Below are 13042 nucleotides of genomic sequence, written 5' to 3'. Positions count from 1 at the left end.
CAAGCGTCTAACTTAAGCGGTTTAGATTTTTCATACAAAAGGATTTTCCCGCTAATTCCCTTTTCCGTGGGAATTTCGGGAATTCCTTTCTTAGTGCACCTCCACGGTACCTAAGCTACGTCTCTTCCAAATTTCAAGTGCATGCGCTTAGCCGTTTAGGCTGTGCGTTGATATGTCAGTCAGTCAGTTTCTCCTTTTATATATTTAGATTGAGACCACTGAACCACTGAACTACGGAGGCCGTTACAGATAAGGTTTAAATTCATTATTTAGTTCACTTTTCTATTCTGTGTACCTACCTACTTATTTCGAAACGAAATGATTTTCTTGCTTTCTTCTTAATAATACCACCCTTACTTAATGAGTGAAATAACACAACAATAAACCCGAAGTGAGTATTTTATCTATTGACAAAGTTCCAACAACATCCTCGGGAGAGTTTCGCAAATCAATCCAACAATAGTTATCGTACCCACATACACACTCCGATATGAAATACCACTTGAATAGAAAACCCTAACTCACGAAAATCTTCAACAATATGAAACTAGAATTGCTTTTTCGTAACTTCGTGGGCAGAATTTCGAAGGACTCGCTCAGGTGTAGAACGGATCCGACTAAAAATTTATGAATATTTTCCGCAAACGAAAAAGGGATTTCGTTTTCGTATTCCGGAGTTGATTTCCGGGTGCGGTGGTCAGGAATTGTTGAGAAGTGTTTAGGAGTTTAAACGTTCTAGTCTTGATAAAAATAACATTTGAAAAGTTTCATACTTTTGAATGGTGAATCTATTTTATTAGTCATCATCATCAGCCCATTAACGTCCCCACTGCTGGGCAAAGGCCTCCCCTTGATTTTTCCACATTTCTCGACTTCGCGCGATCTCCGGCTAATCCCTTCGATAAGCATTCAGGTCGTCACACCACCCTTTACGCGGTTTGCCTCGACTTCTATACCCGCCTTGAGGTGTCTAGTGGGTAACGACTCGATTGATTAGATTGGTATATTAATATTGTTAAGAAGTAAAGTCTACGCACTTTAGCAGCTCAAAATAGTTTTTCAAACAATAAACTTTAAATATAGGTACCGCTATATCCCAGTTGGGGTTCTTTATACTTTATTCTGTAAGTAACAGTCTCATTCGCCTAAAACTACTGCAGCTTCTCACAACCTGTATACGTATAGACGGGGAAGGCTGCAAAAATAACTTTGGCACAGGGCCCTAGACGTTCTTAAAATAATTAATTTAGTAATTTGGCAGCCTAATATAAAGTTTCCTGAGAGTTAATCCCGTGCATTCATATCTTCTAAAGTCAGATATTTCCGAATTTATGACCTAAGTACCCACATCTCACCGAATTTAAGCATGTTTGTATGTATAAACCTCAATTAGATTGTATCGACTATATTCCAATTGGGGTAGTCAGAGGTACATTCATCGCAAGATGAACTAAGTATCCACACCTCATCGAGCTTTCTGATAGACCAACGTGATAGGTGGTGAACCGTATCGCCATCTATAATGGTCGAGCTAACTGTGTAAGTGAAAACTGCACTTAAGATAATTTAATAACTTATTGGTGCTATCCAGTACCGGGTTCGACCCCGCGTTCCCCGATTGAACAGCAAGCTGATTTACCACAGTCCCACAGTGACTTGGCGCAAACAATAATCTGCAAATAAATCTATTTCGATCCGGACTAACGAACTAATAACATTAATTATTCTTGGTAACTAATACAAGATATAGATATATATTATTAACCATAAACAAAACAGTTACATAACAAAAATATTAGAAAAATATGAAACAAAACAAATAAAATTAAAATAAAACTAAAACAAATAAACAGAACTCAAAATAAAATAAATTAATATGGGTATTAGTATAGAATAAGGAATGATACTATGTATAGAACGGCAACTCTCCCCTCATCATCAGTGTTTAAGTTAGGTTCACCTCACCCCCCCCTCGACAATAGTTTAGACTTGAATCGTGAAAGCTGCGCGCGGACCGTTCTTTTTATTTTTTATCGGTTTAGTTTATACGTTCGAATTTTGAAATTGGACACCGACGTTCGTTTGTCCGATTCAAATATTTGATCTCACAGTAATTGCCCGCGCCGACGCGCCTATAATTATTTATTTTATGCTGGTTATTCGTCAAAATATTTTATGCTAATAATTTCCAATAAAATTTAACCTACGCTAAGTACTTAATGTGAAAATGATTTAAATGCAATTAATTAGCTCAGTTATTTTTAAGCCTATTGTTAAAAAAATCTTTTTAGTGATTTGTGTCATATTAAATAAATAATTAACTTATTATTATAAAAGCATATTTCGTAAGTAGTACTACTTAAATAAGTAATGACAGTTAAAATAGGTATTGTAACTGGCAGCCCTCAGACGTCATACACACAGAAGTGTGTGTTGATAATGTCAATGTGTAGTGTCTGTGTAATACGACTTTGTTTGTATGAAGTGTCCGGGGTGTTGTAGTCTAGACTAATTATCACAGTCTATTGTCCTTTAGAAACTGGATAATTAGTTTACCAATTACATACTCTATTTATGTAGACTGTGGAATATTGTTACATGAGTCTACAAGTAAGAGAAAGACGTAAATTTATCAAATTTGAGATGTTCTTAGAAGAGGGTCAGTAAGATTAACTCTGAACCGTCATGCGTGCATGAAACGATGAATGTGGAGGAAGCAAGAGAACTGTGTCAGGATCAAACCAAATGGAATTCCATGTCTCTGCTTACCCCGGTGAGACATAGGCATGAGTTTATGTATGTGTGTATGAGTATAGTATATCGCCTATAGTATAGTATATCGCCGTATAGTATAGTGCCTTTTCTGAAATAAACATTTTTTGAAAAGTTATAAATATTTAAAAAAAAACATAATGACCGTTTAAAGCAGGGATATGAGACTCCCGATATTTCGACACTGTTGCAAGTGCCATGATCACGGGACGACTGAGTCACGCTATCCCTGCTTTAAACGCGGTAAGAACCCGATATTATGTGTTTTAATTATGATAATAACCGCGTAAACTTAAAACAATGTTTAAAAAAAACTGTCATAATGACATGTATTTTTTTCACACGTGTCGAAAACTTATGACAACATAACATAAACATCCTGTATACGTCACACTGCTTGGCACAGGCCTTCCCTTAATCAACCGGAGAAGGTTTCATCATAAGTTTTTATGATAATTACATTCCCTTCTATCGTATGGGTTATGAGGTGGATTACCAACGTCATCAAACGTGGTGCTAGGGTTATTATTGAGTCGCCAACGGCCTCTGACATGACTCATGTAACGTAAAAAGTAACCGGGTCCAACGGCTTAACGTGTCTTCCGATGCACGGACCATCTTATTTTCGGACAATCAGTTGATCAGTCTGTAAACTAATGTCCTAACCAAACCAGGGAACACAAAGTGAATTTTGTGATATGTCCCCACCGTAACCGCCTCCGTGGTCTAGTGGTAAGAGCGTTAGGCTCACGATCTTTAGGTCCGGGTTCGATTCCCGATGGGGACATTGTCGAAATAACTTTGTGAGACTGTCCTTTGTTTGGTAAGGACTTTTCAGGCTTGAATCACCTGATTGTCCGAAAAAGTAAGATGATTCCGTGCTTCGGAGGGCACGTTAAGCCGTTGGTCCCGGCTATTAGCCGTAAAAAACACCTCCACCAACCCGCAGTGGAGCAGCGTGGTGGAGTATGCTCCATACCCCCTCCGGTTGATTGAGGGGAGGCCTGTGCCCAGCAGTGGGACGTATATAGGCAGTTTATGATATTTATTATGATGTCCCCACCGTAATTCGAACTCGGAACCTTATCGTAAACCCAACGTTTACCACTGGACAACAAATACAATAAATATTAAGTTACAAAGCGCGGCCATATTTCTCTAGTGATATTTTTTCCGGGCAACTAGATGTACAGGTAAATAGGGAATCTTCTTCTATCTTCTATGGTATGGGTTGTGAGGTGAATTACCAACCTCATCAACCTGGTGTCAAGATTACTATTGAGCTGCCAGAGGCTGAAATGGCTCATGTAAGGACTACTTACTTACATCAGTGAATAGTAACCGGGACCAACAGCTTAACGTGCCTTCCGAAGCACGGATCGTCTTACTTTCGGACAAACAGGTGATCAGCCTGTAATGTCCTAACCAAACTAGGGATCACAAAGTGATTTTTGTGATATGTCCCCACTGGGATTTGAACCCGGGACCTCCGGATCGTGAGCCCAACGTTCAAACCACTGGACCACGGAGGCCGTTAATAGGGAATCTAAAATCAATATATTCTTTACGGTAAAATTGAACTCGCTCTATTTACAGATTTCGAAGAGACTATCAAAGCACGTCGTTTCCTTTTGTTTCCAAAACTTTCCAATAGTTGGGAAAATATTTTTAGTTGGAGAGAAAACAGTGACGGAAACTAAACACTTTTCGAAGTTTCTAGAAAAATATTCCCCATATTCATATGACGTTGTATGTAGGTACTTATACGCTTTGTGGAGATAACCACTTCGTACCGAGATCAAAGTTTATGATAGCGTCGGAAAATTGACTGTTTTATCAATAAAATCAACTCGACTGGTTTATTTTCTTTATTTTGCCGGCACAAGACCGCAAATATCCGACCGAGCTAGAATCGGGGTGCGGCACGCGCGATATATAGGTTACATTCATGGAATTCGTATTTGTTTATATTATTACATTTGTTTACTAGTTTTACCTATATTAATAACTTTTTTTTTTTTATTCTAACCTTAAGTATTTACGTATACATCTTTGCGATAATATTTGTCTATGTACACTCTAATTCTATTAAAATAATTAGGTATATATTATAATGTATATTTTTGTATTGAATTTGAATATATACACCATTAACACATGTTTATGGAATACGATGTTGGTGCGTCACCCAACAGGGTCCACATAATATCAGCGTCGTGGTTCACGCCGCGACTTGTGCTGAGTGAGGCCCTTTTATCTCAGGACGTCCACCACCACCTTATGATCATTTCGACAAACATCCGTCTTGCTTTTTTGTAATTGTTTTAGTGGAAATTTGATATGATGTTGTTGTCTTTTTTTGTGTGTGGCGTCCTTTTATAATAAACTTTTTCTATTCTATTCTATTCTATTCTATTCTAATATTACAAAATACAGAATAAAAAAGATTTCACATAGTACTGGGATGTATGTTACTGGCCGTCAATTAGTTTATGGTGGTTTTGATTTTTTTGTATTTGGAATGAGCAGTTTTCCAGTTAGTTCTATCATACAGAGATGGCTTTGGCAAAACTTTGTATGGCATGATATTTAACGTTCCAATATTCAAGGGAAGATATCTAACTACTATAGTCATAAGACCGAATTTCCTTTTAAAATCCAAATTACATAGTTGAATTATTGTGTCTGGAAATCTCGGCCACGAGAGAATATACTAATAAATTGCTAGTATTTTTTTTTTGTCAATAAAATATAAATTATAACGAATTACGCGAATAAAAGGGCTATTTCATTTTTTTTTACATTCATTTGCTTGAATGAACTTCAAAAAGTGATTTGAACGCCATCTCTTTTTATTAAAATACTTAAACTTAAATTATTACACCTAATAAAAAACTTTTATGTCCATCAGTGAAATGTGATTTCTTTAAATCGCTCTCTTGTAAAGTTTCATTATGTCCGTTACGCCTTTTTGTGATTCGACGGGCGTCCTCATTGTTTGAGAAGACGCCGGTTGTTTTTGCAGGCAGATTGAACAAAGAGAATATAATTCACTAGACAGGACACATTTTTTTCTATTCAGGTTTTGTGTCGTTTTCGGAGGCCCATCAGACCTGCAGAAATTTGTCTCCTTGGTTTTATCTTACCCCACCACACTACTCCACTGCGGGTTAGTGGAGGTGTTCTACGGCTACCAGCCGAAGCACGGTATCATCTTACTTTATCAGACAATCAGGTAATTCAAGCCTGCAAAGTCCTTATCAAACAAAGGACAGTCTTACAAAGTGATTTCGATAATGTCCTTATCGGGAATCGACCACAGACCTCCAGATCGCGAGCCAACTCTCTAGACCACGATAACAATTCAAATATGTACCTACTACCTGCACCTATTTTAATGCGTATCGTTCCTTTAAGGACAATATGCGGAAAACATTATTTTTCTCATGAGTTATTTTTACAAACCCTAACAAGTGAAAAATGTCTTCATATTTTGTAATGATTGAGGTTTCACGAGGGTTTCACAAACAGGAAAAACATGGTTCCAAATGTAAGAATTTTCGTGTAAAAATGTTGAAAATAGAAGGATTTGTTTATCACGTGACTTATTGTAGATAAATTCTGCTGACAAGCCTCCGAGACAAATGGGGAGAAGTGAAGACTCTCCACCCGGTAAAGAATTTGAAGAATTTTTTGGCTTGATGGTGCCCAGTTGGGCGCGACCCTTGGCTCAGGGCGTCTGGGAAGGTTATTACTGAAAGAATTAGGCCAAGCGCGCACTACGAGTTTTCCGCCGCGTGGCAGAAAAAAAGCAGCGGCATAATGTCGCACTGTAATTCTGTACTAAACAATTTTAAATTGTATTGCGCGCACTTGACGATAGAGCCGCCGCAGCGGCGTAGTATTACAGTGCGACATTATGCCGCAGATCTTTCTGCCGCGCGGCGAAAAACTCGTAGTGCGCGCCTAGCCTTAATCGACCCTTGACCGATAGGGATAAGCGCTGCTGTAGATAACTACAAAAAACTGTTATTTGAAATATGAAAAGGGATTTAGCTGCTTAGTAATGGGACACCAGAGATGGTTATCACGTTCACTGTGTATGGACCACATATGAGTTAATAAAGAAATTCATACGTGCATTGCCCATATGTGGGGCACATTTTTTCTTGCCATAGTATGTCTATGTATATAAATTCAAATGTGTTTATCGAAAAATAACATATATTGAACATTGTGAACGTGTTGAATATGTCTCCGACTTCAAAACCCATGCGAAATAAGAATATAAATACCTAACCTTTAAAAGTCACGGGGTATTTGGCTACTCAGCAATAAGTAAGACACTTGCTGGTTTAATATTCATCATCTTCATCATTATCAGCCGTACAACGCCCACTGCTGGGCAAAGGCCTCCCCCAAGGATCTCCACAACGATCGGTCCTGCGCTGCCCGCATCCAGCTCCTTCCCGCGACCTTCACCAGATCGTCGGTCCACCTTGTAGCGGGCCTACCCACTGAGCGTGTAATAAGAACTCTAATAGCGTGTGGTTTAATATTATTAATCTTTAAAAGTCCATTTATTAACAAGGACCTTTTTCTCCACAGGTACCATAACAGCAAGATGATCAACTATGACTTCGAAAACGGCGTTAACGTCACCACGGACCCGGCACAGAGGCTGTCAGACCTCCTCATACCAGCGGCCAGTGTCACCCACGCTGGTAACTACACCTGCGTGCCCAACAACGCTGTACCTGCCAGCATATACGTGCATATATTCAATGGTGAGTGGTAACCACAGTTGTCAGACCTCCTCAAAACAGCGCCCAGCGTCACCCACCCTGGTAACTACACCTACATGCCTTACAACGCTATCTCTGCTAGCATATACGTGCATATATTCAATGGTGAGTCATGACCACAGTTGTCAGACCTCCTCAAAACAGCGCCCAGCGTCACCCACCCTGGTAACTACACCTACATGCCTTACAACGCTATCTCTGCTAGCATATACGTGCATATATTCAATGGTGAGTGGTAACCACAGTTGTCAGACTTCCTCAAAACAGCTCCCAGCGTCACCCACCCTGGTAACTACACCTACATGCCTTACAACGCTATCGCTGCTAGCATATACGTGCATATATTCAATGGTGAGTCATGACCACAGTTGTCAGACCTCCTCACACCAGCGGCGAGTGTCACCCACGCTGGTAACTACACCTGCGTGCCCAACAACGCTGTCCCTGCCAGCATATACGTGCATATATTCAATGGTGAGTCATGACCACAGTTGTCAGACCTGCTCTAACTAGCACCCAGTGTCACCCAGCTTGGTAACTACACGTACATACCTAACAACGCTGTCCCTGCCAGCATATACGTGCATATATTCAATGGTGAGTCATGACCACAGTTGTCAGATCTCCTCAAACTAGCGCCCAGTGTGTGGGTGACTACCCACCCTGGTAACTACACCTACATGCCTAACAACGCTGTCCCTGCCAGCATATACGTGCATATATTCAATGGTGAGTCATGACCACAGTTGTCAGACCTACTCATACCAGCGGCCATTGTCACCCACCTTGGTAACTAAACCTGTGTACCCAACAACGCTTTCCCTGCCAGCATATACGTGCATATATTCAATGGTGAGTGGTAACCATATTTGTCAGACCTCCTGATACTACCGGCCAGTGTCACCCACGCACCCACTCCCCGCCAGTTATGTTTTAATACCATGTAATTGGGAAGCGAGCATATTGCCAGTAACTGGGCACAAGTCCTGGAAACCATGTGATATCAAATATCTATGACCCAAATACGACGTCGGATTCAGCGGTTTAGATCGGGATCTAAACCACTGGCTATAACTAGCTGGAATTAGAATACGTGATACTAAAAAGTAATTCACGTTTTATCCGATCAGAACTGTCACGGATTTTGAATTATAAGTCATCCATCACCACAGGTCCGCTTACCTAACCTGAAGATTTGTCAGGTCCAGTTTTTTTTATAAAAGCAACTTCCTGTCTGAGAAACCTTCCAACCCGCGAAGGGAAAACCAGCAAATCAGAAATTTAATCACAATCATTTATTCAACTTAATTATCATGGATAAACTTGTTGAAGGTCAATGTAATATTTTTGAATTTACATCATTTCGCAAGTTGTTATGGCTGCGGAGAAGAAATGACAAGAAACTGCAACAGCAACACATCTTTTAAATCAATGAGGATATACATTACATGTTATTTAATAACTAGAGGAACACATTGAATACCAGCCCAATACAAGTTAGGTCACATACTGCTGAAATGCATTTCTCGGGAATGTGGATTTCTAATTATAAGCAAATACATTAAATAAGCAACAATATCAAAGCAAACTCACCATAATAATAATAAAACACTTTATTGCACACAAATTTACAAGACAGGATAAACTTATTCTAAGGTGGGCAAAGGCGGCCTTATCGCTAAAAGCGATCTCTTCCTTCGGCAGAAGATATAATACACTAAACTAAACTAAACAAAAAACTAAATCAAGATTTTTCTAAGTAACCTTTGTGAAAACCTGTGAATGAAATCAAGAACCTTAAAAAAGTTTCATCAATATTTCTTTTCATACAATGAAAATAAAAAAAGAATGTAACAATGGTTATTCAAACAAAATTTCAACTGAAGAGTGATTGAACCGTGAAAACGACATCGAAAATAACTTAAAAGACTGCCCAAAGGAACTTGTAAATGAAGCCTCGCAATAAAAAGCAGTATTGGTTCCATCGGAAGCTGTACTACCAGACACCTCAAAATTTCTAATATACCTCAAGCAAGATGTTTATCAGGATCGAAACAAGTGGAATTCCATAGTCGCTGCTCACCCCGCAGGGAAATAGGCGTGAGTTTATGCATTGTCATGTAGTCAGAGGTACATAATATCCATCGCAAGATGAACTAAGTATTCACACTTCATCGAGCTTTCTGTTAGACCAACGTGACAGGTGCCGCTGTTTATGGTTGAGTCAACTGTTAGTGAAAATTATTGAGTTACATGACATTTTACTTATCAAACATGAGGAAAGAAGAAATAATGGGTAAAAGTGACCTACAGACAGACTGAGCATGCGAAATTTTATAGATTTAAAGGAACCTAAAAACAGATTTTTTAGTAACTACTTTGAAAACCCATCTAAGAGGTTTTTTTTTACTTGACTTAGTGTAGTTTTGCCTCAGATGGTATTCACCAACTGGCCGGCCATATGGGGAGCACTAAGGGCTCTCAACAGATACATAATTTCAAGACAACAAGCGTGAGGCGATGCTTAAGTGAGCGCAAACCTAAGTGCAAATACCACAGAGAAGATAACATCAGCATCTCCTAGCATTATCCCGTTTTTCACAGGGTCCGCTTACCTAACCTGAAGATTTGACAGGTCCGGTTTCGTACAGAAGGGACTACCTGTCTGACCTTCCAACCCGCGAAGGGAAAACCAGCCCAATGCAAGTTAGGTCATGATGAATTCGAAAACAGACAATTATTGGTTTAGGCCTGTGCTGAACCGAACCTGCGACCTCAGAGTTACTCTAGACCCCCTTAGACCTTAGAACAAAAACACAATAAGCAAAATACGTATCTAATGCCTCCTCAGACGTTGATTTGGTCTGTGTCCTGTGGACTGCGGAGGCTATAAAAAACTTTTTGCTTTTATTCAACCCGGGATACGAGAAAATTTGACGAACAAGATCAGTTGAAATGAAATATCGACATTCGTTAATTGACTGAGTGACTGACTCGATTTATGTGATATCAAAAGAAAATGCTGGAACGGAAAAAACGATATAAGAAAATTCGTTCCAATTTGAAACGAAAATAATTGGAACCTAAATTAAATTACTAATAAAAAGAGAACAACTAAATATAAGATTTAACTGGCTTTTAAAACGTAACAGCAAACTGTCGACTGATAACAAACTTCTCATCTATAAAATTATCCTGAAACCAGTCTGGATGTACGGTATCCAACTATGGGGAAGTGCCTGCAACTCAAACATCTTAATTATATAGAGAATGCAAAACATGATCCTGAGAACCATTTGCAACGCTCCTTGGTTCATAACAAATGCAGAAATTCATGACAACCTGAGAATGAATACAGTGAAGGATGAAATTAGGGGTTCAGTCCTAAATTTAGCTTCGATCGCCATCGACTCGCAAAGAAGAAGAAGTCCTAAACTACCAAGCAAGGCTGAAAAAACATCCCAATGAATTGGCAATCCAGCTTACCAGTCAAACTTATAGGAAGCGACTCAAGAGAAAAGATATACTGGAGCATTCAGAAGAATGAGTGGTCATAGATTAGCTAATTATGAGTAGCTGTCTTCGCTGGAAGACACACTCTACCTCACAATACACTTATACCAAATCTGCTCATAGTAAACAAAAAAAAAGATACTGATTGCAGATATAGCCAGGAAAAAAAAATTACTAATAAAGACATTATTACATAAGAATCACCGGTCACTCGTATTTTGTAGGCGTATTTTAAGTTTAAATAGTGCTCAATAAGTGCTGCCCATTTAATGCCTTTCACTAGACATTTGCTCCCAACGTATTTTAGAAATAAATTAACATTAAAAGGTGACCCGCGGTTCTGACGTCAGGATGACCGGTCACTAGGCGTGTTTCAATAAAAAAATATTTACCAAAAAATCATACATACAATCCTTGCGTCAGTAGCCCCGATAATCTATGTGATACATTGGTATTGATAATCAAAATCGAAAGTAAACGCAAAAGAGTACAAAATTAATGAGCAATAAAATAAAATATAAAAAAAATACAAAAAAGAGGAACTATGGCTATGGATTTTTTTTTCGATCCCAGCGTACCCCTCTTGCTTCCTTTACATTCATAAATCGTTTCATACACGCAAATTACAAAACACCATCATCACCAGCCCATTAACGTCCCCACTGCTGGGGCACGGGCCTTCCCTATGGATGGATAGGGAGATCGGGCCTTCAACCATCACGGATTGATGGTTATTAACGACTGCTAATGCAGCCGGGACCAACCGGGCTTAACGTGCCTTCCGCAGCACGGAGGAGCTCGAGATGAAAACTTTTTTTTTGTGGTCACCCATCGTATAACCGGCCTTTGCGAAAGTTGCTTAACTTCAACAATCGCAGACCGAGCGCGTTTACCGCTGCGCTACCGAGCTCCTATCCTCCTACAAATATTAACATCACACAAATAACACAGTCTTTTTTATTGAGAAAAACAGAAGTAAAAGTCATCAAATTCACGTTGGTCTGACAGAAAGCTAGGTGAGGTGTGGGTTCTTAGTTCATCGTGCGATAGATGTAACTCGGCCTACCCCAATAGGGATGTAGGCGTGACAAAACAAAATGTTAACAAAATTTTGTTATGGTACATCACCGAGATGTTTGTTAGACCAACATGGTGTGAGCCGTGTCGCCATCTATAAAATGTCGAGCGAACTGTATTAATGAAAACCAGTACCGAGGTTCGAACCGACGCTTCCTGATCGAGAAGCAGGCCGGAGTGCCATAGGACCAAAGTGACTTTTAACAAAATTATTGTTTTAAAACAATTCTCTTCTTAATTGGATGCCTGTATCGTTATTGAACTTCGATATCGTTTTTCTTTCTCTATGATAAATGAAGCAAACTCAAATTCAATTTATTTATTTTTCAAAATTGGCTTACATAGTCAGCGCTTTTTGAACGTCAAAAATTAAATTACATACTATGTAACTAGCTGTAAAACTACAACCAAACCGGAATCTGTAACGCTGAGGGAAACACGTGGCCATAAAACCTCCCAGCACAGGGCCCTAGTCCTTCTGTTTCATGTTTTCCTTTCTTTTCTTTTTTTAAATCCAGTTTGTATTACATAAATCAACTCTCAACAAAATTACATAAACTCGGTGGCGCAGCGGTAAACGCGCTCAGTCTGCGATTGTTGAAGTTAAGCAACTTTTGCAAAGGCCGGTCACAGAGTGGGTGACCACAAAAAAAAATTCATCTCGAGCTCCTCCGTGCTTCGGATGGCACGTTAAGCCGTTGGTCCCGGCTGCATTAGCAGTCGTTAATAACCATCAATCCGCACTGGGCCCGCGTGATGGTTTAAGGCCCGATCTCCCTATCCATCCATAGGGAAGGCCCGTGCCCCAGCAGTGGGGACGTTAATAGCCTGACGATGATTACATAAATGGTGAAATAGGCAGTTTTTATGCTCAT

At 39.4% G+C, this 13042-nt stretch overlaps 1 protein-coding gene across 1 annotated transcript in view; it reads left to right on the top strand.

The window, feature by feature from the left end:
• LOC126377397 (uncharacterized) overlaps nt 1-13042 on the top strand; it is a 131024-nt gene that overhangs the window by 116875 nt on the left and 1107 nt on the right. The window contains exon 7 of the mRNA XM_050025131.1: nt 7381-7559. Within this exon, the coding sequence (XP_049881088.1) occupies nt 7381-7559 (179 nt within the window). The remainder of the gene's footprint in view (nt 1-7380; nt 7560-13042) is intronic.

Source organism: Pectinophora gossypiella, chromosome 23, assembly GCF_024362695.1.
Source record: "Pectinophora gossypiella chromosome 23, ilPecGoss1.1, whole genome shotgun sequence".
Taxonomy (NCBI): Eukaryota; Metazoa; Arthropoda; class Insecta; order Lepidoptera; family Gelechiidae; genus Pectinophora; species Pectinophora gossypiella.
Note: the sequence above shows the minus strand (reverse complement) of the source record. Positions and strands in the feature narration are given on the sequence as shown.